The sequence below is a fragment of the Platalea leucorodia genome (genome assembly GCF_965183815.1).
Source record: "Platalea leucorodia genome assembly, contig: HAP1_HAP1_SCAFFOLD_145, whole genome shotgun sequence".
Classification (NCBI taxonomy): domain Eukaryota; kingdom Metazoa; phylum Chordata; class Aves; order Pelecaniformes; family Threskiornithidae; genus Platalea; species Platalea leucorodia.
This window is the reverse complement of record NW_028121398.1, coordinates 102,782-128,284: the sequence shown is the minus strand read 5'-3', so window position 1 is coordinate 128,284 and position 25,503 is coordinate 102,782. Positions and strand designations below refer to the sequence as shown.

General features: G+C 51.3%; 1 protein-coding gene and 2 pseudogenes across 3 annotated transcripts; 1 reads left to right on the top strand and 2 right to left on the bottom strand.

Annotated features, from left to right (window-relative positions):
- Positions 1-4,315: 4,315 nt before the first annotated feature.
- LOC309603597 (olfactory receptor 14A16-like) lies at positions 4,316-5,281 on the bottom strand (the record flags this gene model as incomplete). Its single annotated transcript, XM_082338399.1, has 1 exon — positions 4,316-5,281. The coding sequence occupies one exon, from the start codon at positions 5,279-5,281 to the stop codon at positions 4,316-4,318; it is 966 nt and encodes a 321-aa protein (XP_082194525.1).
- A 14,903-nt stretch (positions 5,282-20,184) lies between these two features.
- Positions 20,185-21,130, top strand: LOC309603595 (olfactory receptor 14J1-like; annotated as a pseudogene). Its single transcript has one exon. The product of its transcript is annotated as an olfactory receptor 14J1-like (transcript).
- A 3,047-nt stretch (positions 21,131-24,177) lies between these two features.
- LOC309603594 (olfactory receptor 14A16-like) lies at positions 24,178-25,110 on the bottom strand (annotated as a pseudogene). The gene has a single exon. The product of its transcript is annotated as an olfactory receptor 14A16-like (transcript).
- Positions 25,111-25,503: the final 393 nt, after the last annotated feature.

The window sequence follows — 25,503 nt, the reverse complement described above, 5'->3', positions numbered from 1 at the left end:
CAGGATCTGCCCTCCCATTGCCTGGGGGTGAGGGTTTGGCCTTGCTGCTTCATTTAAAACAAACAAACAAAAAAAGTTTCCTCAGCATCTGAGCTGCCTGCACATTCCCTTTGCCTCCCTGTAATCATGGCCTCCAATTCTCTGCTCTAATGAGTCCCTGGGGAGACTTTGTCAGAGCTTCTAATAAAAATGAGGTTTTATTTCTAAGGGTGTAGTTTATTATTTTTCAGTTTAGAGAAGAGGTGACAGCAGCATTCTCCAATAGATATTGCTGCAGGGTGTCTCCTCAGGACGTCTGGACTGGTAGGAGAAGCTGTCCCTTGAGCTCTGACAACCTCCCACCTCACCTCCCCAACCCCACCATTTCTCTCCTTGCCCACCTGGGACTTTTCCTTACAGCAGACTTCTCCACTGATCTCTGCAGCTGGATGGTACAGCTCCTTTGCACCATCTCCCCCCTGCTCTCCTTAGAGACCTGGCTGCACACAGGCACAGAAGGGTTTTTCCTATTTGCAAGCAAAGGAAAAGTCAAGCATGGCCAAGCTCCATAAAGAAAACCGACTCTGCAAGCATCTGCTAAGCACAAGCTGCCTCTAATGAGGTTGCCTTTCTACAGGGGATAATCTTAGGAGAACTATTTCAGGTAGGGAGATCCAAAGAAGAGAGATATAAACATAATTAAAGAGTTGGCTAAGGAGACAATCAGAGTACTGGAAGACAGGCAAACTTTTAAGTCCCTGATGTCAAAGCAGCAGCTGGATGGGTGTGAGGAATCTGAATGAACCAAGAGTAAGGGGAGGAGAAAACAGGAGAATAAGGGAAAGGGCTTTTGTCTAGGCAGTGTGCCTGTGAAAAGATGATGTTAGAAATGGCTCTTCTATCAAGAAAGGTGAAAATATATGAAAGATAAAAATTAAATTTACATAAATAATTTTAATTTCTTTTAATAAATTCAATTTAAATTTCGTTTAAATTAAATACACCATATAACGAGCAGAATAGTGGTAATGAAGTGACACTGGAAGATTGATATTTCTTTGGAATATCCCTTTTGAAAGGTCACAGGATTGGTAGAGGTCTCTTGGGAGTGAGGACAAGCCAATGTTGCAGCCATCGTTGAAAGAGGCCAAAAGTGCAACCCCGGGAACGCCAGGCTGTACAAGCTCACTTGGGGGAGGAGTGAGCCTTCCCATGAGTGCTCTTGGGGGACATTGCTGGGCACCTCAAAGAGCAGAAGGTGTCCAAATGCAGTCAGCATGGATTAGCCAAGGGTAAATCCTGCCTCACCAACCTGATGGCCTTCCTGATGAAGGAACTGCTTTTATGCACGAGGGGAGAACAGTGGATGTCCTTTACCTCCACTCCAGCAAGGCTTTTGGCATGGTCTCCCTCGATATCCTGGTACCCACATTGGGCCATTACAGTCTGGATGGGTCAACAAACAGATGGGTGAAACCCCATTGGATGATGAGGCTGAGAGAGCAGTGGAGAAGGGGTCATAGCCTACCTGGAGGCCAGTGGGCCATACTGGGGCATTGTGGGGCAGCACAGGGGCCTCTCCTGGGCCCTGTGCAGTTTAACACCTGTCTCCATGACCCGGAGGAGGCAACTGTCACCATGTCTGTGGATGGCACTAAATTGGGAGGACCATTGCTGTGCCCTAGGGATGCCATTCAGGGCAAACGTGCAGGCAGAAGGACTGTCCTGTCAGGAACTTCACGAGATAGATGAAGGACAAAGTCCAGATGTACTGGTTTTGGCTGGGATAGAGTTTAACTTCTTCATAGTAGCTTGTATGCGGCTATGTTTTGGATTTGTGATGAAAATAGTGTTGAAAACAAACAGATGTTTTGGTTACTGCTGAGCAGTGCTTACACAGCATCAAGGCCTTCTCTGCTTCTCACTCCACCCCATCAGTGAGTAGGGTGGAGGTGCACAAGAAGTTGGGAGGGGACACAGTTGGGACAGCTGACCCCAACTGACCAAAGGGATCTTCCAGACCGTATGATGTCATGCCCAACAATAAAACAGGGTGGGGAGGGGAGGTTGGCGGGGGGGTGCTCTGACTGAGGACTGGCTACACATCAGTCAGTTGTATTTGACCAACTGTTTTCATTTGAATCACTTGTTTTTCTTGGGTTTTATTTTCCTCTCACTTTCCTTTTTTCTTTTCCTCTTTTCCTTACATTTCTTTGTTGTTGTTGTTGTTGTTGTTATTATTATTATTATTATTATTATTATTATTTCTTTTTAGTTATTAAACTGCTTAAATCTCAACCCATGAGTTTCTTTCTCACTTTTACCCTTCCAGTTCCTCCCCCATCCCACTGGAGGCAGGGAGTGAGTGAGTGGCTGCGTAGTGATTAGTTGCCAGCTGGGGTTAAACCAGGACACCAGGTCTTGTACCTGGGACAGCCTAACAGCCTGCAGTTGCAGGGGCTGGGGACTGCCTGGCTGGGGAGCAGCTCTGCGGAAAAGGCCCTGGTGGGGGTGGGGGACAGAAGGCAAAACAGGACCCAGCAGTGAGACCTGGTAGCAAAGGTGGCCAGCAGTGTCCTAGAACATATAAAGAGGAGCCTTGCCAAAAGAGTGAGCTGAAGTGATTGTCTCCCCTTGTTACTTGTTAGAGGGGAGAATCACCTCCCTCCACCTGCTGGATATGATTTTTTTGGCAGCCCAGGATATGGTTGGCTTTCTGGGCTGCAAGCACACATTGCCGGCTCATGTCCAAGTTTTTACCCACCAATATCCCTAAACATTTCTCTGCAGGGCTTCTCTCAATCCATTCATCTCCCAGTCTTTACTGACAGTGGGGATTGCCCCGACCCAGGTGCAGGACCTTGCACTTGGCTTTGTTGAACTTCACAAGGTTTGCACGGACCTACTAGTCAAGCCTGTCAAGGTCCCTCGGGATGTCGTCCCTCCCCTCAAGCGAATCAACCGTCCCACTCAGCTTGGTGTCATCTGCAAGCTTGCTGAGGGTGCACTCAATCCCACTGACTATGTCATTGATGAAGATATTAAACAGTACTGGTCCCAGTACGGACCCTTGAGGGACACCACTCGGTACTGGTTTCCACTCAGACATGGAGCCATTGCCTGTAACTCTTTGGATGCACCCATCCAGCCAGTTCCTTATCCATCTAAGAGGGCATTTGTCAAATCTGTATCTCTCCAACTTAGCAGCAGCAAGAATGTTGTGGGGGACCATATCAGAGGACTTACAGAAGGCTAGACAGGTGACATCTGTAGCTCTTCCGTTGTCCATTAATGCAGTTACTCCATGTAAGGCCACTAGAGTAGTCAGGCACAAGTTGGCCTTTGTGAAGCCATGTTGGCTTTCTCTAATCACCTCCCTCTCTTCAATACTCTTTGACATGTCTTCCAGGAATATCTCCTCCGTGATCTCACCTCTGTACAACACAAACATGGACTTCTGACCTAGTCATTTGGTGTGCCACTATGGAGGGATAAACAACCTGTACGAGGTGGGGTGACAGTCCAGTGCTGGAAAGGGTGATTGTTATTGGGTGCTCTGTGAGAGTTGCCTTGGGGCAGCTTCCCTGGGGTGTCCAGCGACCATGGGCTCAGCCCAAAGCCTGCTCTGCTGGTCCTTCCTATCTCCCCCAGGAGGCCTGGCTGTGCAAGGACACTGCCACGTGCTCCCACACTGAATACTCAAACGGTTTGGCTGTGTTTTTCTCTTGAGGGCACTTTCTTGGGCTTGTTCTTGAGCGAAAAAGTAGAAGACCTAAGATTTCAGGCACTGCCATCAGGAGATCCCGTTGTATGATGGAAACTTTGTTCTGGAGGTCAGCTCTGTCACAGAAGTGCCCATTGCCTGTCCCTGCCTGCAGTCACAGGACTGCCACACAAAAGGACTCTGACCAAGCTGCCAGAGCAATCCTTCCTTACACCAAGAGAGGGGCTCAGAAAGAGAGTGTGGAATTTAAAAGAATGCAGCTTGGGAAAGACCAAGCGCTGGTGCTGCCTGGCCGTGCTGCTGTGCTGAGACTCTTTCCCCCTCCACGTCACCACACAGGCACTGCCGTGCAGCTCCAGAGAAAGTCTCAGAAAAACAAAAGTCTCAGACAAAAAAGTCACTGCAGGGTCCTTTATTTTTTTAAATGCACAGAGAACATGTCTCTCCTTTCAAGGCTCTGGGTAACACTAGAAAGGTAGATAGTGAATTAGAAATGGTATGAATAATGACAAATCTTTGTGCACAACATTATCACAAGCAAAACTGAGCAAAAAGACAACTGCCACAACCACCAAACCTCCAAAAGACAGGTTGAGCCTGTAATGAGATACATTATAAGTGATATGCATAAGAAAATGGACAGTTAATTGCTTCAGAAAAACATCCAGTCGTCATTTTCCACACTGCATCTTTGAGCTCCTGGTTCCTCATGCTGTAGATGAGGGGGTTCACTGCAGGAGGCACCACCGAATACAGAAATGAAACCACCAGGTCCAGGGATGGGGAGGAGATGGAGAGGGGCTTCAGGTAGGTAAACATTCCGGTGCTGATAAACAGGGAGACCACGGCCAGGTGAGGGAGGCACGTGGAAAAGGTTTTGTGGCGTCCCTGCTGTGAGGGAATCCTCAGCACGGCCCTGAAGATCTCCACATAAGACAGCACAATGAAAACAAAACAGCTGAATACTACTAAAAGACTAACCACAATAAGCGCAACCTCCCTGAGGTAGTCATCGGAGCAGGAGAGATTGAGAATGTGGGGGATTTCACAAAAGAACTGGTCCACAGCATTGCCTTGGCAGAGGGGTAGTGACAATGTATTGGCAGTGTGCAGCACAGCATAGAAGAAGCAACCGCCCCAGGCAGCTGCTGCCATGTGGACACAAGCTCTGCTGCCCAGGAGGGTCCCATAGTGCAGGGGTTTGCAGATGGCAATGTAGCGGTCATAGGCCATGATGGTGAGGAGACACAGTTCTGCTGAAATAAAAAATGCAAACACCAAGATCTGGACAGCACATCCTGCGTAGGAGATGTCCCTGGTGTTCCAGAGGGAATTGGCCATGGATTTGGGGACAGTGGTGGAGATGGAGCCCAAGTCAATAACAGAGAGGTTGAGGAGGAAGAAGTACATGGGGGTGTGGAGGCAGTGGTCGCAGGCTACAGTGGTGATGATGAGGCCATTGCCCAGGAGGGCAGCCAGGTAGATGCCCAGGAAGAGCCAGAAGTGCAAGAGCTGCAGCTCCCGTGTGTCTGTGAATGCCAGGAGGAGGAACTGGGTGATGGAGCTACTGTTGGACATGTCTTTCCTCTGGGCATGGGGCGCTGTCCAAGGGGGAAAAGGCAGCAACAAGTTAGGATGAACTTCCCTGAGCAAAATCAAACCATTTTCCCTGGACCCTCTCCCTGACACATGCACCCACCCTCTTCCTTTTCTAAGAGACCTTCCTTCAGCTCTGTTCGTGGAGCTCTGGTTAGTGCTGGCTGAGTGTGCCATGAGGAGCAGGGGCTCTTCCCACTGGCTGCCGAGGAGTCAGCCCTGCTCTGCAGGAAACAGTTCATGAGAACGGTGGGTGCAGGGTCCAGTGCTGGTGTTTGACTTTGTCAAATGAAACTGCTCCCACCCCAGAAGGGCCTGTCAGCATCTGCAGCTCCCAGTGCTAAGGAACGGGGATGGCAGAAGGCAGTTGGAGAGGTTAGTTTTACAGCTTCCCTCCATCTCCCCTGGGGAGTGTGTTTGGATGTCAGAAAACCTCAGCATTTCTGCTGCCCTTAGGGAGAACACAGGGAGTCCTACAAGGCAAGAGGGTTACCTGTGGCTTAGTGTAGAGGGAGGAGAGCCAGTCTTTTTATCCATCTTGTTCCCAGCTGCCCTGGGCTTGCAGCTTTCTGAGGTGGAGGGCGATCACACTCCCACTTTACCCTGAAAAGCCACCGGACGCTGCTGAGAGCTGAGGGATCCACTGCAGACCACTAAATGTCTCACCCTTTCTCAAGGTCTCAGCACCCCACATTTAGCCTCGGACACACATGGCTCATTTCACAAACCCAACAGCATTTTCACTGTTGTAGCATCTCTGCACTTCTCCATGGGGCCTTCAGATAACATAAGGTGCTATAGGGCAGGTTTGCATCCTGGAAGGCAGCTCACAGCCTGGAAGGACACCCCAAGGAGATAGCCAGCTGTGCTAATGATGGCATCAGGTTAAGGGAGGGTCAGCTCATTCCCGAGCCTCACAGACTGCATTGCCCAGAGCGTCACAGGTTAGAGGAAAGCTGGGACTCCTCATTGCCATAAACACACCCAAATGGGAGGACCCACAAGATCAGTGCCTGACTCTGCAGCTGAAACTCCCATTCCCAGAGCGCCTGACAGCAACACCAAGAGCAGCTGAGGGAGGCAAGGAGAGAGACAGGGGGCACTCAGGAAAGCCTTTCGCTTACCCAGCACTGCGCACCACCTCCCGGACGGTGACAGTGCAGGGCAGTCACCCTCAGCCCCTGCTCAGCGGGAAAGGGGCACATGGCAGGAGAGATGCACTTTGTCTCTCCTGCTGGCAGACGGACGAGGAGGTGACCAACACCCTAGACCCCACGTGCTGGCTGGGGGCTTTGCTAGGCGGAACAGGAGACAAGAGGGGTGTTGCTCAGGGAAGGCATTGGCACTGCAGGGGTGGCCGGGAGGTGCCCATATCTCCCCTGCAACAGGGTTTCCCTTAGCATTTCCCTTCCTCCCTGCCCTTGTCTCCACTGCCTGGAGCTGTCCCAGCCGGGAGCTGTTTCTCTGGCCCCGCGTCTCTTCCCTGCCAGTGCTCACAGACCCCAGCCCAGCCCCTGTGCACAGCGCTGCACTGCTCTGCTCTGTGTGCACACGTGTTAAAGAACAGGTCACGCAAACCCTGATGAACCTGGAAAGGTGATGCTGGTGTTATCTGTGGGCTGGTGGGGGTGAAGGCACTTGCTGAAGTTCCCAGTAAACCTCAGTGTGATGGCTTAGGAGCCTCAGCCCTTTCTCTAATGCACACAACTGTGTTTCCATTCCCACCAAGCCGAGCCAGGGAGAAGTGGAAGCACAAATTGAGGAAAGCACAGACAGAAGCAGGAAAGCCCTGCCCTGAACAGACTCATGAAAAGTGCCCTCGGAAATGACTTGGGCACAAGCTCAATCTGTGAGCCGCATTGTCCCATGCAGCAGCCTCTCAGGATCATAAGGACCCTGCACTGCCCTGTCAGCAGTCCCTCCTTCCACCCACAGCTTCTTCTCGTAGAGCTGTGCGGGTCTCCCTGAGATGGCTGAGTGCTGGGGCAGGGAGTCTGCCGCCTGCCAGGGTCAGCACTCAGCCCCCTGTGGTGCAGGGATCCTGTTCTGAAGGACAGCCCTGGCTGCACACGCCTGCAGCAATCCTTTGGAGAAGGCAGCCATGATGTCCTGTTCTCTGACAGTGTGGCAGGATAGAGCACATCCTTCTCCACAGTAAAGAGAACCTGAGCGCCATCCTGCCGTTTCCTATCTGCAGCATGATCTTCCGTGTCTGTGAGACACCTCAAAGGCTCTCATGTGCATTGCCCTGCTGCTAGAGACTTACTGTGTTCAAGGCTGTGAAGATTTCTCCTCCAGTGTGCTCTCAGCATCCTCCCAATCCACACAGCCCTTAAGATCACTCTTACTTCTCTTATCTCCCCTCGCTGCCTGCAGGCAGTGCCCTCAGCCCTGCTGCCCTTTGCAGAGGAGCTGCTCCTGGGCAGAGCTGTCTCTCTGCAGTGCTGCCCACTTGCCATGAGCTGCCTCCATCCCAGGAGCCCAGCCCAGCTCAGCAGCAGAGGCCCAGCCCAAGGCACCACTTTCTCTGCCCCTCTGGGCTCCCTCTAGGTGTCCCTGGGGCTCCAGGGGAACCTGCAGTGAAACGGGCTAAAGGCATCACTCATTTTCCCTCTCTCAGCTGAGGGGAGAGATACTTACTTCCAGGAGAGTCATTACTCCTATCAGAAAGACTTGGGCATGAGAATCCTCCTTTTTTTTTTGTCTCATCATTAAGGAGTACACCCAGGAAGGTGAAATGATCTAATTTCTCCAAGCTGGGAGGATGTGTTCTGTTGAGTGAATTTATGCATTTCATCCTGATTCCTTAGACCTGGGGCTAGAAAGACATGCGGCTCTATTTTGTCCATGCCTTGTCTCTGCCTTTGCACACACAGGATCACTACAGGCCTCGTTAAATTGCAAACTTGGTAGCTGGATTCCTTATGGCAAAGATGAGGTGGCCTGGTTCCACAGCTGTCTTGCTTCAACCCAAATGTGCAGCAATGTCCTCAGCCAGTGGCACAGACAGGATGAGTGGGAGCCGTTAATGTCGTAGAGAGACCTGTGACACTGATGGAATGAGCTGCCAAGGCAGGTGGCAGAGCTCAGGACAACTGCTCTTCAAGGACAGCATCCTAAAAGACTAGCAATAGTCCAAATTGAAACTCAGTCTAAACTTGAAAGGCAATTGAAGGGCACCATCTTTTACCAGTCTATGGGACAGGAGGGGCAGCATCGCAGGCAGCTGAGTGAGCAGGCCAATGGCACAGCGAGGCCACTCTCCAGCATTATCTTTGAAAGGTCACGGAGACTCTGGGGTCTCCCTGATCACTGGCAGCACCCACACATTGCATGCACCTTCCAAAAATGCCCAAATGATGAGCAGCGGAATGAAAAGCTGTGCCCCAGTGTGAGTCCACTCAGATCCCATTTCTGGGTGTCTGAAAGAGAAGGCGACTGGATTTACCCAGGGGAGCTTGTTCCTGGCCATCCTCTTTGCTTTCTGTGATGAAAGGACAGGATTGCTGGATGCGGGGAGAGCAGAGATGCTCTTTTACCTGGAAGTCATCAAGGCTTTCAGCATCATCCCTCCAGAAATTTCTTGTGTCCATGTTAGGACAGTATGGGCTGCATGGGTGGATAAGTCGTTGAGGAAAAACCAGCTGGAGAGTAGTTGGGCTTGGAGGAGTGTGGTACATGCGTGGTGCTCTGCCTGGAGGCATCTAGGTAGTAGGGTCCTGCAGGGGTCTAGCTTGCAACCTGCCCTGTTTCACATCTTTTGAGTAGACCTGGAGGATTGGAGAGAGGACTTTTTCATATACATTTGTAGAAGACATCCCAGTGAGGAGAGCAGGGCAGGGCTGGAGGGCAGGGCTGCCATCCCAAAGGACATAGAAACCTCATGGTATCCAGTAAAGATTCCACCAAAGTCCTGCTCCTGAAGTGGATGTAGGCCCTGAAATGGCATAGGACAGGGACTGGCTACGCGGGTAGCAGCTCCACAGGAAAGGGTCTGCTGGTCTTTGGGTTCCATTAGGCAAAAGATGAGCCACCAGCAAAGATGGCCAACACCGTCCTGCGCTGTGTGAGCAGGAGCACAGCCAGGGAACGTGATTCTCTCCCTCTGATCAGCACTTGTGACACTGCATCCAGAATACTTGCCCAGGTTTTCTTTCCCCGCAATGGCAGAGAGACATTGGCAAGCTGGAGGATCCGCAAATTTCAGTGGAGGGCCACAGAGATGGCCAAGGTTGGAGCACTTGTCCTGTTAGGAGAGGCTGAGGGAGCTGGGCTTGTTCACCCGGGAGAATGGAGGGCTTTGTGGGGAGGATGGAAGAGACTTGCATTGCCTATGGTGAGGTTCCCAAGAAGACGCTGTGGTGCAAGGCAGGAGCACAGGAGGCAATGAGCTGAAACACGAGGGGGTCAGGCTCAATATAGGGAGAAACTTTTGCAAGGTGAGGACAGCCAGACATGGGAAACCGTTTCCCAGAGCGTGTGCGCTGCCTCCATCCCTGGAAGTTTCTCAGACTCATCTGGATAAAACCATGAGCAACCTGGTGTGACCCTGCGTTGAGAAGGATGTTTTCTACAGCTATCTAGCCAGGTCCCTTCCAGCCTGAATGACACTCTCATTCCTCACCTCTCCATGTCCTCAACATGAGGGAAAGCCCTCAGGTTCCCTCTGACTGTGGAAATAATTGTCTGGCTGGGATGGAGTTCATTGTCTTCATAGGAATCCATAGGGCTCCAAGTTTCAGATTTCTGATGAAAACTCTTTTAGCTATTGCTGAACAGTGCTTAAACAACAGGAAAGCCTTCTCTGTTTCTCACGCTGCCCTTCCAATGAGTGGGCTGGGGTTGGGCAAGAAGTTGGGAGGCACATACATGCTGGTATGGATGGCATAGATCCACATGACACAGGATGAGTGAGGCCACCTAAATGAGGCATCTGGCAGGCTGGCTGTTGCTGTCAATGAAGAAAATTAAATGCTATTGGAGAGCAGTGAGGAAAGCCAATGTTCTGAATCAAGAGCTTGCTGGAAAGAGCCAAAAGGCTGGGTCTGGGTGAAAGCAACCCCATGCTCTGGGGGTAATGTATGGAGTTCGGACAGCTTCCCTGGCGGCTGATTCTCTGGACCTGCACCACGCAGCAGCCAGGTTTCTCAGCAGGGCTTTCCATTTCCACTTCCAGAAATGACCATGACTCTCCAACATTCATGGACCTCTGCCTACAACTTGAGAAAGCGCATTTTGTTGAGAGGAAGACCTCCCTGAGGCACATCTGTCCTTGAGGTCCAGGGGCTTGTGCAAGGCTCGGGGTGGATATTATTTGGTGCCCATATTTCTATTGCAGAGCACCTTCTGAGCACCGCTGCCTGGACAGGTGAGGAATGATCATTAACATTTGAAGAAAATATGAGCACAGTTTCCAGCAGCTGAAAGGCACTGAACAGTTTTCATCCATAGACAATGCATTCTCGTGATGCCAACATGGACTTTTCCAGCCCATGTATTACACTCGGGAGAAGAAATACTCATCTCCCCTGTTACACCCCTGAGCCTGCTCTGCCCAGCGTACTGTGTATTGCCTCTCAGCACTCTTTCACATCTTTCTGCACGTCCTGCTTGAACTGACCACTTCTAAAGGCATCTTTTCAGCAGGCTGCCTGGGCGTACGCATTTCCCAGTGTCCATCCAGCTTTCCTCCTCCCATTGGTCTCTACCCATTCCCACACCTCTCAGCTCCCCAGGTGCTGCCCTGAGCTTCAGGCAGTTTGCAGCTTGCCTTGTCTTTCAGCAGGATGCCTGATGGCCTCTTGAGCCATCTCCTCGCTTGTGTTTCTACCTGTTTTCCCATGTATCTCACTGAAAGTGTTCCACTAAGGTTACCGACAGTGGGAAGTGGACTTCGGTGGAGGAAACTTAGACAGCATCTATTATTTTTTACTGAGCTATTCCTTTCAATTTTTCTTTTCTTTTCTTTTCTTTTCTTTTCTTTTCTTTTCTTTTCTTTTCTTTTCTTTTCTTTTCTTTTCTTTTCTTTTCTTTTCTTTTCTTTTCTTTTCTTTTCTTTTCTTTTCTTTTCTTTTCTTTTCTTTTCTTTTCTTTTCTTTTCTTTTCTTTTCTTTTCTTTTCTCTTCTTTTCTTTTCTCTTCTTTTCTCTTCTTTTCTTTTCTTTTCTTTTCTTTTCTTTTCTTTTCTCTTCTCTTCTTTTCTTTTCTCTTCTTTTCTTTTCTTTTCTTTTCTTTTCTTTTCTCTTCTTTTCTTTTCTTTTCTTTTCTTTTCTTTTCTTTTCTTTTCTTTTCTTTTCTTTTCCTTTCTTTTCTTTTCCCTTTCCTTTCCTTTCCTTTCCTTTCCTTTCCTTTCCTTTCCTTTCCTTTCCTTTCCTTTCCTTTCCTTTCCTTTCCTTTCCTTTCCTTTCCTTTCCTTTCCTTTCCTTTCCTTTCCTTTCCTTTCCTTTCCTTTCCTTTCCTTTCCTTTCCTTTCCTTTCCTTTCCTTTCCTTTCCTTTCCTTTCCTTTCCTTTCCTTTCCTTTCCTTTTGTTTTTTATTGGGAGGTAAGAAACATTCTTCTGTGACTGTGTGCAGCTGGTTCTCCAAAGAAAGCAGGTGAGAATGTGTGTAGATGAGCTGAAGCATTGAGCTACTGTCTTTAGTGGAAAGAGCTTAGAGTTGAGAAATCCTGATGCAAGTCCCAGGTGGCCACTGAGAGAAATGACCAGTGGAGGGGGTGACAGGGGGACCAAGGATGACGATGGGACACAGGACAAAGATGGGCTGTACAGTGTCTGACAGAAAAGATCTTAACTTCCCTACATCTGCAGACTTCATCAGGAGATGCTCTGGATCAATCTGAATTGGAGAAGGCTGGTCTCACTTGTTCTGTAAACAAAAAAATAAAGAAAACTGGAAAAAAGAAGAAAAACTGATTTATTGTTCCTTCTTATTTAAATCTTCTCTCCTTGGCTACTCTCCTGAAAGTTTTCAATGTAGACACAGAAGACTTGAAGAATTCGGGAAAAAGATGCAGAGAGACATGGCTTGTTAGGGTGTTTTGCATGTTAATGAGCCCTCTGGTGCCAAGTTCCTGAACTGCAAAGACTGAAAGAATGAACAAGCCTCTAAAGAAGTGGAAGGCACAAGCAAGCACCAAGTTTCTGAGGGCGTTGGAGTCCCCACTGAGGGCCAACACTGACAGAGCCATAAAGACAATGAGCAGTCAATGTGTTGGTCCCTGGGGGCTCATCAAGCAAAAACTGGGAGACACTGGTTGCAGGTGGCAAAGGCCATGTGCTGGTGGCTCTGATACCATGTAAGCCCTTGGTGTTTGTTTATGATCAGAGTGCCCAAGCCCTGACCCCCAGGACCTGGTACAGGAGGTCCTTCATGCCTTGCTCAGGACTCTGCCTAGGGTCAGTGTGAATGGGGGGTTGTGGCGGGGGCAGGAGGCAGGTTGGTGGCAGATTCTGTTCCTTTAATGACAAAGGTGTGGTTTTCTGGGGATGTGCCAACACATGTGAGTTCCACAAAAACCATCTGGCTTCATAGGCCTGCTAATGGCCCTCAATCGCCTAAGCTGTCCCTGCCCCAGACTTGCTTGCCTCCTCAATTTGGATCCATATCCCAGCACTGCACTGCACACCCTCCTTATTCTGCTGCCCTCAAATCAAACATTGAATGATTCCACATTAGCATGACTTCCCCTTGCTCTTTCACGTCTTCTTCTGGCCTGTCACACACTTTCTTCTACACACACACCACTCTCTCCCTACAGTCCCATTTCTCTCACAAAGCCTTCCCACCTCCCCTGCAGTAATGGGACCTCACTCCAGGAGGTTCACGCATTCTCCAGGCTCATGGATGTTTCCTGAATTCCAGGCAAGTTTGGGTAGTGAAGGAGAGGAAGACAGAAAGGTCGGCTCATGGGGCATGATGAGCAGTGTTCAGCCACCCCCAGCAACGGGCACTTCCCATCTGCCAGGTTGAGGCATGCTCCCATGATGGAAAGTCCTTACATAAGCCCTGCTTTGTGCAGGGACCTTCAGCCACACTCCCAGGGCACACCTACTCCTCCTCCACCCACAGACATCAATGGCTTTCCATTTCTGGGCTCAGACGTGGTTGGAAGGATTTGCTAAAGCCCTGAACCATCACCTTGCTTCTCGCTGACTTCCCTCCACCCTCTCTCCCATCCCTACACACTGCCACTCACTGCCTAATTGCTAACTGGAAAGTGAAGAAGCTCTCAAGGCTTCCCATCTCATTCTCTGGGGATGGCCATGCTTCTCCAGTCACCATTCATGGATCCTGGAAACACCAGTTGAGGAAGCACACCAAGATGTGTGAGGGGAGGGCCTCCCTGAGGCACCTCGGAATTCTTTGAGGTCTAAGTGCTTGTGCAAGGACTTGGGAGGAGTTTAGCTGTTGCCCACATTTGCAGTGCAGATGGTTGGTCTGCAATGGACCAGGAATGAGACAGAACTGGGGTCAGGAATGCCGTGGGAGGGGAGACTCGGTGTCCTGGGTGGGGCTGGAGTGGAGTTAATTTTCTCCATAGCAGCCCCTACGGTGCTATGTTTTGGGCTTGTGACCAAACCAGTGTTGATAAAACACTGATGGTTTAGCTATTGGTGAACAGTAGCTGCACCGTGCCAAGGCTTTTGCTGTTTCTCCTGCTGCACCGCCAACGAATAGGCTGGGGGTGGGCAAGAAGCTGGGAGGGGAATCAGCCAGGACAGCTGACTCCAACTGATCAAAGGGATGTCCCACACCATATGACATCATGCTCAGCAATAAAAGCTGGGGGAAGAAGGAGGAAGACGTTTGGAGTTTTGACATTTCTCTTCCCAGGTAATTGTTACTCACGATGGAGCCCTGCTTTCCTGCAAGTGACTAAACACCTGCCTGACGATGGGAAGCAGCGAATGTCTTCCTGATTTTGCTTCGCTGGTGGGCACAGCTTTGGTTTTACCTATTCTGGTGTTGTCTTCTTGACCCATGAGTTCTTCCTCACTTTGCCATTCTGATTGTCTCCCCATCCCTCAGGAGAGGAAAGTGAATGAGCGCCTGGGTGGGGTCTTAGCAGCTGCATTATGGACTTATTTCTCTTCAAATTAAAAGCAGTAACAGTACCATGCTCTAAAATTTCTTCTTCTTCTTGATGAAAAATTTAATTTCTTGAAGTTTATTCTTCTCGTTCCTTCTTAATTGACAAGACAGTTGTAACATAAACTGGCATGATTCTGGCATGAAGTTTTTAGAACAGTGCTTTTTCTCTCATTGCTAACCCTTTCTTACCATTTCACAGTACCACCTCTCAGACAATGTTGCCCCTAATACATTTCTGCTTTCTATCTTTCATTCTTATTTCAAGTGTGTGTGTGCGAGGAATTCATTGTTTTACAAAAAATTGTCACAGGACAGATCCTAAACAGGTGAAAAGCACAAGGCGGGCCAAATTTTTCTGTGATGGACACTGACACAACACCATTATCTTCATTTTGGATCTCTGAAGACCTAACACTTCTACGGAGTGCCTGGAAGGTCTGAAGTCCCTCCATCTGCCCTGTGCATCAGAATTGAAGGTTAAATTGCTCCAGTCAGAGGTGCTGTTTGGATTCTCCTCAGAGGCTAAACCACCACATGGGTCAGGAGATATTCCAGGACAGCTCAAGGGGCATCATACTCTTCTGCACCAAAAAGTGGAATCTCAGGGGACATGGCATACCAAAACTTGTCGTCAGGGATCTGCTCAGATGACTCATCTCCATTTCTGTAACGGTGCTTGAGTTTGCTCAAGGAACCCTTGAGTCGATCCCCATCCACTGCTGGCTGTCCTCCTGCACAGGAGGAGAACACAGGGGGCATCCCCTCAACACAGGGGGCCTCCGCCAGACTCATCCTCTCTGCCAGTCTCTCCAGCAGAGCCTGTTTTCCTCCACTGCAGAACCCACATTTCATTTCATCCCAAACAAACACAGTTGTGTGACAAACCACGGGGCTCCAGCTCCTCCTGCCTGCGATCCACCTCCTCCTGGCTGTGCACGGTTTGGCCGCAGCAGCTCAGCTGTGGCACCAGGGTGGAGCGCAGACTTCTCACAGGGAAACCTGAGCAGTGACCCTGACCAGAAGACCACGGTACAGCCAGCTGGGATGCACTGCACGTACAGCCTGGCCTTCACGCCTGTGCTGTGCTGCACAGATCCCTTGGCCGCAGGACAACCTCAGCAGCTCGTTGTCCCAAGGGGCCTGCAGGCAGCTCCCACTCAGGACCAGCCCTTACGCCTCCTGCGTAGCCTTGCCTGTACCTAACAGTGCAGCAAGGAGTTCTCATGAGAACTTCCTTGCTCTTTGACTGTAGAGATGAGGAAAAGAGGTGGTTTCTTGTAAACAAAGCAAAGAGCAGCTTGAATGACCAAACCAGGAGATTGTCTTCTATGGGCGGGGTTTGCAGGGCATGCTGTGTGGGGGTCAGAGGCCTGTTCAATGCTACACCACTTGGGGTTCCCACCATCTAAAGGCACCTGAGATGATCTGCATGATTCTCTCCTTACAGGGTTAGTGCTAATGAGCAGCATTTTACAAGATCCCTCACAGCGTCCAAGTGCCTTTCTTACTGGAATTAGAATGAACCAGTGCCTCCTGGTGAAAAACACTCTCTCAGCACCCTTGGGTGCAGCCCCTCTGGTCCCATGGACTGGTAAGCGTGTAGTTTGCTCAAGTAACCCCTGCCTTGATCCTCATCCACTGCTGGTTGCTCTCCTCCAGACTTCTGCTTCAAAGCAGAAAGGTCTGGAGACCTTGCTTTGTGGCAACTGAGGCAAAGAGTGCGAGAGTATCTCAGCCTACCTACACCTACTCTTACTACATTTAGCAGTGGTCCCACAGTATTTCTGATTCTTCTGTAGCTTCTGTTCCTGAAGTAGAAACAGCTCATCTTGGTGCCCTTGCATGCCCTTTTCAGTTTCAGTGGAGTTTTGGTAGGACTCGTTGCTGTGCTTGAGGGATACTTTCTTTGAAGACAAGGTGTATCCAGGCACACGGTGAAAATGTTCATCTGTTCCTTGCTGTATCATCAAGGGTGTGAGTAAAGACCCCAGTGTGATGTGCTTTGTGTTCAGGAAATGCCTGCAGCTCTTGGGTAGCGAAGGGACAGACCTTGCCTCTCTGATGGCATCTGATGACTGATGCCTCTGACTGGTGGCATCAGTCAGCGGCACACAGGCACCAAATCGCACTGCTTGCAATGCCTTCTGGGGTGTCTGTCACACACCCACCCTGAATGGGAATTGCTTTCGTGTTGGTAAATAGAACCATCATAGATTTACAGAATGGTTTGGGTTGGAAGGGACCTTAAAGATCATCCGGTTCCAACCCCCCTGCCATGGGCAGGGACACCTTCCACTAGAGCAGGTTGCTGAAGGCCCCATCCAAGCTAGCCTTGAACACTTCCAGGGAGGGGGCATCCACAACTTCTCTGGGTGCAAACTTGCTGAGGGTGCACTCAATCCCACTGTCCAAGTCACCAACAAAGATGTTAAACATCACCGGTCCCAAGACTGACCCCTGAGGAACACCACTCGTCACTGGTCCTGTGCTGTCTCTGCAAGCCTTGGCATCCCATGGAGCTCTGTGGGCCTGGATTTATAAATTAAATTGAGTAGACACCCGGATCTCTGTAAGGCAATGTGGGGATGAACATGAGGCAACTGCCAGTAGAGTGAGTGGAGACCTAGTGAATACAGCTGATGGAGAAGAGAAAGAGAGAGCCTGAGCTCTCCGTGTGGCACATGGCTCCAGTGGTTCAGACGAATAACTCTCAAGGCTGCCCTGAACATAATGAGTGGGGGCAGGTTCAGGTACCCTCATTTGGGTGTCAGCTGTAATTTCAGTTGGCCAAAGAAAATTCCCAGCAGCCTCTAAGAGGATTCCCCCAGATGTTGGCCTGTCTCTACGAACGGCTCCATTAGAGCTTGCAGCTGCCTGCACAGATCTTTGACCACCCCTGACGCCTTCAATGTCACCAGGGGTTGTGTCTGAACAGCCCAGTCCTGCCCTCCATCCCCATTAACAGGCATGGGAACTGCGATAAGGAGCTCCCATGCAGGTGCCTATTCTGTGCCCACTTGAACACCTGATGCAAGAGGACTCTCACCTCCTGTTGGTTTGTGTTGTGCATGGGAGGGAGCTAAGTCCCCTTCTAGCCCCAGGACTGCAAACCTGCCCAAATTTCTACCTCACAGGAGAAATGACAGTGCTGGGAATAATTGCATCTCCCTAGCTGAGGGATGGAAAAGAAGTGTTTTCTTTCAGCCTGTTTCCCAGCAGGTTCCCCTGAAGCCCCAGGGACCCCTGGAGGGAGCCCAGAGGGGCAGAGAAAGTGGTGCCTTGGGCTGGGCCTCTGCTGCTGAGCTGGGCTGGGCTCCTGGGATGGAGGGAGCTGTTGGCAAGTGGGCAGCGCTGCAGAGAGACAGCTCTGCCCAGGAGCAGCTCCTCTGCAAAGCGCAGCAGGGCTGAGGGCACTGCCTGCAAGTGCTGGAAGGAGAGGGGTGAGGCAGAGAGAGGTGAAAGGCAGTCTGGGGTGCGAGGACGCTGAGAGCTCATTGTGGGCAAAATCTTCACAGCCCTTGACACGGTAAGTCCCTAGAACCAGGGCAGTGAAGCTGCACTATCAGAGGAACAGGGCATGATGGCTGCCTTCCTCTGGGGATGACTGCAAGGATGTTAAGCCGAGTGCACAGCCAGGGATGCCCAGGGCTGTCCTTCAGAGCAGGGTCCCTGTGCCCCAGCACTCTGTGTGCCAGGGTCAGTGCTCAGCCTGCCCGGGGAGCTCCCAACGGCGCTGTGGGGAGAATCTGTGGGTGGAAGAAGGGACCCCTGGGAGGGCAGGGTCCTGCTGCTGTTGAGAGAGGGCTGCGTGGGTCAGGGCTGCTCACAGCTCCAGTTCCCCTCCAGAATATTTCCTAAGGGATGTTTCAAGAAGGAGGTCCTGGCAGGGATTGTCATAAAGAAAATGAAGATTTCCTGAATTTCTGTTTTCAGTTTCCTACATGGAGTGGGGGCTAGTGGAAAATGGATGAATGGAAAAGGAGCTGGCAACTTTGAATAAGTCACTGGACTCCTGAGCGAGTGATCATTAACTCCTGAGAGGAGCCTCCTAATGTGCCCTCAGCCACTGCTCTGCCTATGGACAGCACCAGCATCACCTCTCCTGGACCCATCAGGGTTCTTCTGACCTGCCCTTCTCCACCTGCAAACAGGAACATGCACCCAGCCAGTGCCCTGCAAACAGGCAGGTTTCTGGAGGGCCAGGGTGAGTGCACAGAGGTTGGGAGGGGGTTTGTCACCACTTGCAGGGAAAAGCCATGGGACAGGGAAACACCTCCCAGGGTGAGGATCTCCAGGCAGCAGGGAGATGATCTGGGAATGAGACAAAACTAAAACCAGAAATGCTGTGGGAGGGAGAATTCAGAAACCTCCGTATGATCCCCTCCAATGCAGACGCCTTCCTCTGAGCAAGCCCCCTTGCCTCCTCTCCCACCCACCAAAGCCTCTGCCCTCAGGGCTGGGGGCTCCAAGGCGTGAACCACCTCCTCTGCAGCCAGAGCTCCAGCAGAGCCGTGGTGCAGCTCTGCAGCCACGGGCCCAGTTCCCTCTGCAGAGCGCAGGGGCTGAGAGCAGCTGCCCGGCAATGGTGGTGTCTGGGAGGTGGCGTGCACAGCTGGGGAAGGGGAACGCTGTCCGAGTGCCCCAATGCCTCTGCCCTGGCCTCTCTCAGCCACACCCTCACTGTATTTGTCTTTATGTTTCAAATTGTCTGTGTTATTGTTCTTTTATTTTTGCTGCCAGACCCTCTGGGGAGGTGGAGTTTCAGCTGCAGAGTCACAAACTTATTTTGTGGGTTCTTTCATGCATTTGTGTCCATGGGAACAAGTGTCCCAGCTTTCATCTCACCTATGTGGCTGTGTGCAATGCAGTGTGTGGGACTGGAGAATAAGCTGGTTTTCCCTTAATCAGATGGTGTCATTAGGACACTTGGCTATCTATCTCCCTGAGGTTTCCTTCCCAGCTTCCCTCCAGGATTCAAACCTGTCCTGTAGCACCTTTGTGTTATCTGAAATCCTCATGGAGAAGTGCAGAGATGCTATGACAGAGAACGTTCTTTTGGGTTTGTGGAATGAGACATGCGTATCCTTGGCTAGAAGTGGGGTGCTGAGACCTTGAGAAAGCATGAGACACTTAGTGGTCTGCACTGGATCCCTCTGCTCACAGCAGTGTCTGGTTTTTTTTTTTTTTAGGGTAACACAAGAGTGAGATCAGCCCCCATCTCAAGAACAAGCCCACGGCAGCTTGGAGGGACAGACCAGCTCCCCTCAGTCTCCACTAAGCCCCAGGCAATCCTTTTGCCGTGCAGGACTCGCTCTGCTCTCCCTGAGTGCAGCAGAAATGCTGAGGGTTTCTGGCATCCAAGAACACTCCCCAGGTGAGATGGGGGGAGCTTTAAAAACCCCAAACATTTCAAACTACCATCCGCTATCCCCTTTCCTTAGCACTGGGAGTGCAGATGCTGACAGGCCCTTCTGCATTAGGAGCAGTTTCATCTGAGAAAGTTGAACACCAGGACTAACCCTTGCCCTGACCGATGAATTCACTGCTGCAGAGCAGCACTGACTCCTCAGCAGCCAGCGGGCAGAGGCCCTGCTCCCCACACTATGCTCAGCCACGGCTGCAGCCACTGAGCTGAAGGAAGGTCTCCTGGAAAAGGAGTAGGCGGGGCGGGGGGTGTGTAGTGTAGCAGGGTGAAGGTGTAGGAGAAAAGCTTAGATTTTGCTCAGAGAAGTCTCCCCTAACGTTTCATTGACTCTTCCTGTAGGAACAGGACCCCGTGCACAGAGGCAGCAGATGTCCAACAACAGCTCCATCTCCCACTTCCTTCTCCTGGCCTTCGTGGACACACGGGAGCTGCAGCTCTTGCACTTCTGGCTCTTCTTGGCCATCTACCTGGCTGCCCTCCTGGGCAACGGCCTCATCATCACCACCATAGCCTGCAACCACCGCCTCAACACCTTCATGTACTTCTTCCTCCTCAACCTCTCCCTCCTCAACCTGGGATCCATCTCCACCACTGTCCCCAAAGCCATGGCCAATTCCCTGTGGGACACCATCTGTCCCTCTGGGACACAGATGTGCAGGATGTGCTGCCCAGCTCTTTCTGTTTGCCTTGTTCGTAGGAGCAGAGTACTGTCTTCTCACCATCATGGCCTACGACCGCTACGTTGCCATCTGCAAACCCCTGCACTATGGGACCCTCTTGAGCAGCAGAGCTTGTGTCCACGTGGCAGCAGCTGCCTGGGGCACTGGGTTTCTCGATTCTCTCCTGCACACTGCCAATACATTTTCACTATCCCTCTGCCGAGGCAATGTCCTGGACCAGTTCTTCTGTGAAATCCCCCACATCCTCAAGCTCTCCTGCTCACATTCCTACCTCAGAGAGATCGGGCTTCTTGTGGTTAGTGTCTCTGTGGGCTTCGTATGCTTTGTTTTCATTGTGCTGTCCTATGTACAGATCTTCAGGACTGTGCTGAGGATCCCCTCTGAGCAGGGACACCACAAAGCCTTTTCCACGTGCCTCCCTCACCTGGCCGTGGTCTCCCTGTTAGTCAGCACTGTCATGTTTGCCTACCTGAAGCCTCCCTCCATCTCCTCCCCATCCCTGGGTCTGGTGGTGGCAGTGCTGTACTCAGTGGTGCCTCCAGCAGTGAACCCCCTCATCTACAGCATGAGGAACCAGGAGCTCAAAGACGCAGTGAAGAAGCTCATTCAATCCATAGTCTTTCAGCAGCAATAAGCTGCCCGTGTCTCTTCACAAGTGATTTCCAATGTATCTGGGGAATCTCCTGTGCTTGGGGCGTTATATCTGTGATAACTGTGTTTCTCCAGGAATGTCTGCATGCAGTCTGCTTCTCCAGAGGCATGAACCCAGTCTGTCTGACCCAAAGGTCTTTGCACATGTGCCTGGCCCGATTGTACAGCTGGCCTCCCATGTCACATCTCTGTAATAAAAGGGTTTTTTTTTTTGAGAGGAGGAGGGCATGGGGCGATGTGTTAGGGAATGGGAAAGGTCTTGGTGGTCAGCGAGCTCGACAGGAGGCAGCCGTGCGCCCTGGCAGCAAGGGAGGCCACCAGCATCCTGGGCTGTACAACCAGGAGCATGGCCAGGAGATGCAGGGAAGGGATTCTCTGGAATATTCCATCCAGATTTCAGATCCCTAATTCAGGAAAGATTTTGGCAAGCTGGATTGGGTTTATCAAAGGTCCCTGAGGACAGCCAGGGACTGGAGCACTTTGCTGGTGAGGAGATGCTGAGAGAGCTTGGCTTGTCCAGCCTTGAGAAGGGAAGGCTGAGGGGGGACCTCAGCCCAGCCTGCTAGTACCTACCAGGAGGTCATGGAGAATACAGAGCCAGGCTCTTGTGTTCTTAGTGATGGTTGGGAGGAAAAAATAATGAGCATTCAGGCTGGAGATAAGGAAAGTTTTTCAGTGTGAGGCTGAGCTCCTCACTCCTGGGCTCTTCTTCCCAAGACAAAGTCCCAAGTGTGGATCTGAGGCTAATTTGGCCCGAGATACCCTCCTGACAGTGAGGGACAGATAAATCCCAGCGAGATTCAATTACTTGGACCACCAGTGCGGTCCAAAAAGGCCTTGCACAGGCATGGAAGAGGCTGAGGATCTCATTGCCTCACCTCCCCACCCCTTGCCTGGTAAGATCTGCCCCCAAGTCTCCCTGACGCTTGAGTTACAGATGTAACTCCCCCAGGGTTACAGATGTACCCATAAGGTGCTTGGAAATGTGACCCAGGGCTCCCTTCTGGAGCATTAGTTGGTCACCAGGAAACCACCAGGCATCTCGATTGAGACATCTTCTGTCTCTCCATTTACTGCAAAGGGAAGCCTAGACAACTCAATTAGAGGTAGACATCTGCGTTGACGTGTTTGGTGTTGGGTAAGGACAATCTTGTCCCTTTCTGCACCTAAAATAGAGTGACAATTCACGCACCGCGGAGGGAATGTGAAGGGAGTGTGTCTTGCTGATTTCGGGACTCCTTCCAGAAGTGCTGGTAACACAAATATGTTGGCCATGCAGAAACAGAGCGTTTCCCTGAAGACGGTCACCCTTCTTCTCTGGAACGGTTGAGAGAGCTCAGCCCCTCAGAGTGTGACCGGCTGTGTGAAAGGGCGAGCAGTGGCAAGGCCAGTCCTGGGCAGGGAGTGTTTGAGGGCACTGAACTCCGTGTGAGACGCAAACATACTGTTTTTAATGTTATAGGCCTGATTATGACAGAACAATTCAGAAAATGTCAAAAAATAAAAAGAAGCCACGAAGAAATTAAGGAAACAATTTAAAGGGAAGGCAATGTTCTACTTCTGTGGTGGGTTGACGCTGGTTGGATGCCAGGTGCCCACCAAGCCACTGTATCAATCCCCCTCCTCAGCTGGACAGGGGGAGAAAAATATGACAAAAGGCTCATGGGTTGAGATAAGGACAAGATCACCATCAATTCCTGTCATGGGCAAAACAGACTCAACTCGAGGAAATTAATTTCATTTATTGCCAATCAAAAGTCAGAGTAAGACAATGAGAAGTAAGAACAATCTTAAAACACCTTCCCCCTACCCCTTCCTTCTCCCCGGGCTCAGCTTCCCTCCCGATTTTCTCTACCTCCTCCTCTGCGAGCAGTGCAGGGGGACAGGGAATGGGGGTTGTGGTCAGTTCATCACATGTTGTCTCTGCTGCTCCTTCATCCTCAGGGAGAGGACTCCTCACACTCTTCCCCTGCTCCAGCGTCGGGTCCCTGCCATGGGAGACAGTTCTCCACGAACTGGTCACACAGCTCAGCTAACATTGGTGGTGTCCTCTCCTGGGCACTTTGCAGACCAGCCCAGACCTTTCCTGGCTCTTCCCATCTCCCCTGCCGTCTCACCAGCCCAGCCCATTCCAGTAGAGCAGCCCAGCCTGGGCTGGCCCAGCGACAGTGCCCCCCACAGGGTGCTGCAGAGCTCTGGGCACTCACCCCATAGCTCCAGCCCCTCTGAAGGAAGCAGAGAAGGGTCAGCCTCCCCATCAGCCCCAGGGCTGGAGGCTCACCCTGGCATGAGGAAAGGGAGGTTAGGGAAACTGCAGGAAGCATGGTCTCTGGTCCAGGAGATGCCACAGACTGACCATGCCCCATCATTGCCAGTCCCCCTTCCCACGCCAGCACAAGAGTCCTGGCCAGGGCACAGAGAAGCGTGCCCCAAGTGGATGCCTGCAGAAAGAGGTTTCTCTTTCTCATGGATTCCCCCCTGCAGGCACAGAAATGCTCCCTTGCTCTTTTCCCTGGCCATCCCTTTCCCCTGGCCAACTTGTCTTGGTTCCCACCCTGTGCTCTCCACAGGCCCCTGAGCTGGCAGTGCTGCTCTGAAGAGACCAGGTCCTGCTGTTGTCCACAGCCATGGCTCCAGGGAAGCAGCAGCCCCAACATGAAGGTGGCAGAAAGGATCTGCCCACTGAGGCAGTGAGGGGCAGCCCCGAGGCCGACGAGTGCCTGCTCCTACATGTGGCAGCTGGGCTCGTGGCTCCTTGACCCCTCCTGTACGCTGGGGCTGCACCCCGAGCTCCAGAGGAGTTGTATGAGATGGGAGCAGAGTCAAAGAATTTTCTGCTGGATTCTTTATTTTTTTTCCCTAGACAGGGAGCCTGGCTCCATATCTATGTGGGGTCTTTTACGTCAGAAAACTCTGGCAGGGGGGTAATAATATTACTTAAGTGGAAGTAATATATGACATAAAATAAACAAAACTAAGAAATATATGATCAAAAAAGCATGCGAGCATTTCCTGAGGATGATGGCCACCTTACTGATGCTGCAGTAGTCTGTGTTCAAAGAGTTTCCGCAGGGCCTCTTTGATGTCTGTGTTCCTCATGCTGTAGATGAGGGGGTTCACTGCAGGAGGCACCACCGAGTACAGCACTGCCACCACCAGATCCAGGGATGGGGAGGAGATGGAAAGGGGGTTCAGGTAGGCAAGCATGACAGTGCTGACTAACAGGGAAACCACGGCCAGGTGATGGAGGCACGTAGAAAAGGTTTTGTGGCGTCCCTGCTCGGAGGGGATCCTCAGCACGGCCCTGAAGATCTGCACTTGGACAGCACAATGAAAACAAAACAAGCAAAAAAAGAAGGTGCTAAATATAACGAGCCCAACCTCCCTGAGGTAGTCATCGGAGCAGGAGAGCTTGAGGATGTGGGGGATTTCACAAAAGAACTGGTCCAGAGCATTGCCCTGGCAGAGGGGTAGTGAAAATGTATTGGCAGTGTGCAGGAGAGCATAGAGGAACCCAGTGCCCCAGGCAGCTGCTGCCATGTGGACACAATCTCTGCTGCCCAGGAGGGTCCCGTAGTGCAGGGGTTTGCAGATGGCCACGTAGCGGTCATAGGCCATGATGGTGAGAAGAGAATACTCTGCACCAAACAGGAAGAATACAAAGAAGACCTAGGCAGCACATCCTTCGTAGGAGATGTCCCTGGTGTCCCACAGGGAATTGGCCATGGATTTGGGGACAGTGATGGAGATGCAGCCCAGGTCAAGAACAGAGAGGTTGAGGAGGAAGAAGTACATGGGGGTGTGGAGGTGGTGGTCGCAGGCGATGGCAGTGATGATGAGGCCATTGCCCAGGAGGGCAGCCAGGTTGATGCTCAGGAAGAGCCAGAAGTGCAAGAGCTGCAGCTCCCGCCTGTCTGTGAATGCCAGGAGAAGGAACTCGTTCATGGAGCTGCCATTGGACATCTGCTGCTTCTGGGCATGGAAACTGCCAAAGGAGATAAACCAGAAAAATACAAAGAAGCTTCTCTGAGCCAAATCTGATTCCTTCATTGTGAAACACCTAAGGGAGCTTTTCTTTCCTGGGGGACTGTTATGCAGCTCCGAGGCTTCAGCTCTGCTTTGTGCTGGCTGAGTGGGCTGTGCAGAGCCGTGCCCTCTCCCCAGGGGCTCCTTGAGGGTCAGCCCTGCTTTACAGCAATGACCCATGGAGGCAGCAACAGCCCAGTGTGTTTGGAGGGAGGCTTCCTGGGGAGGAGTTCCCTGTGCTGCACTAGAGCGGAGGGTGAAAGCTCCGAAGGACGCTTTGTTCCCCAGAAGAAGGTGGGAGATGAGGTGCAGCAAATGTGTCTCGGTACA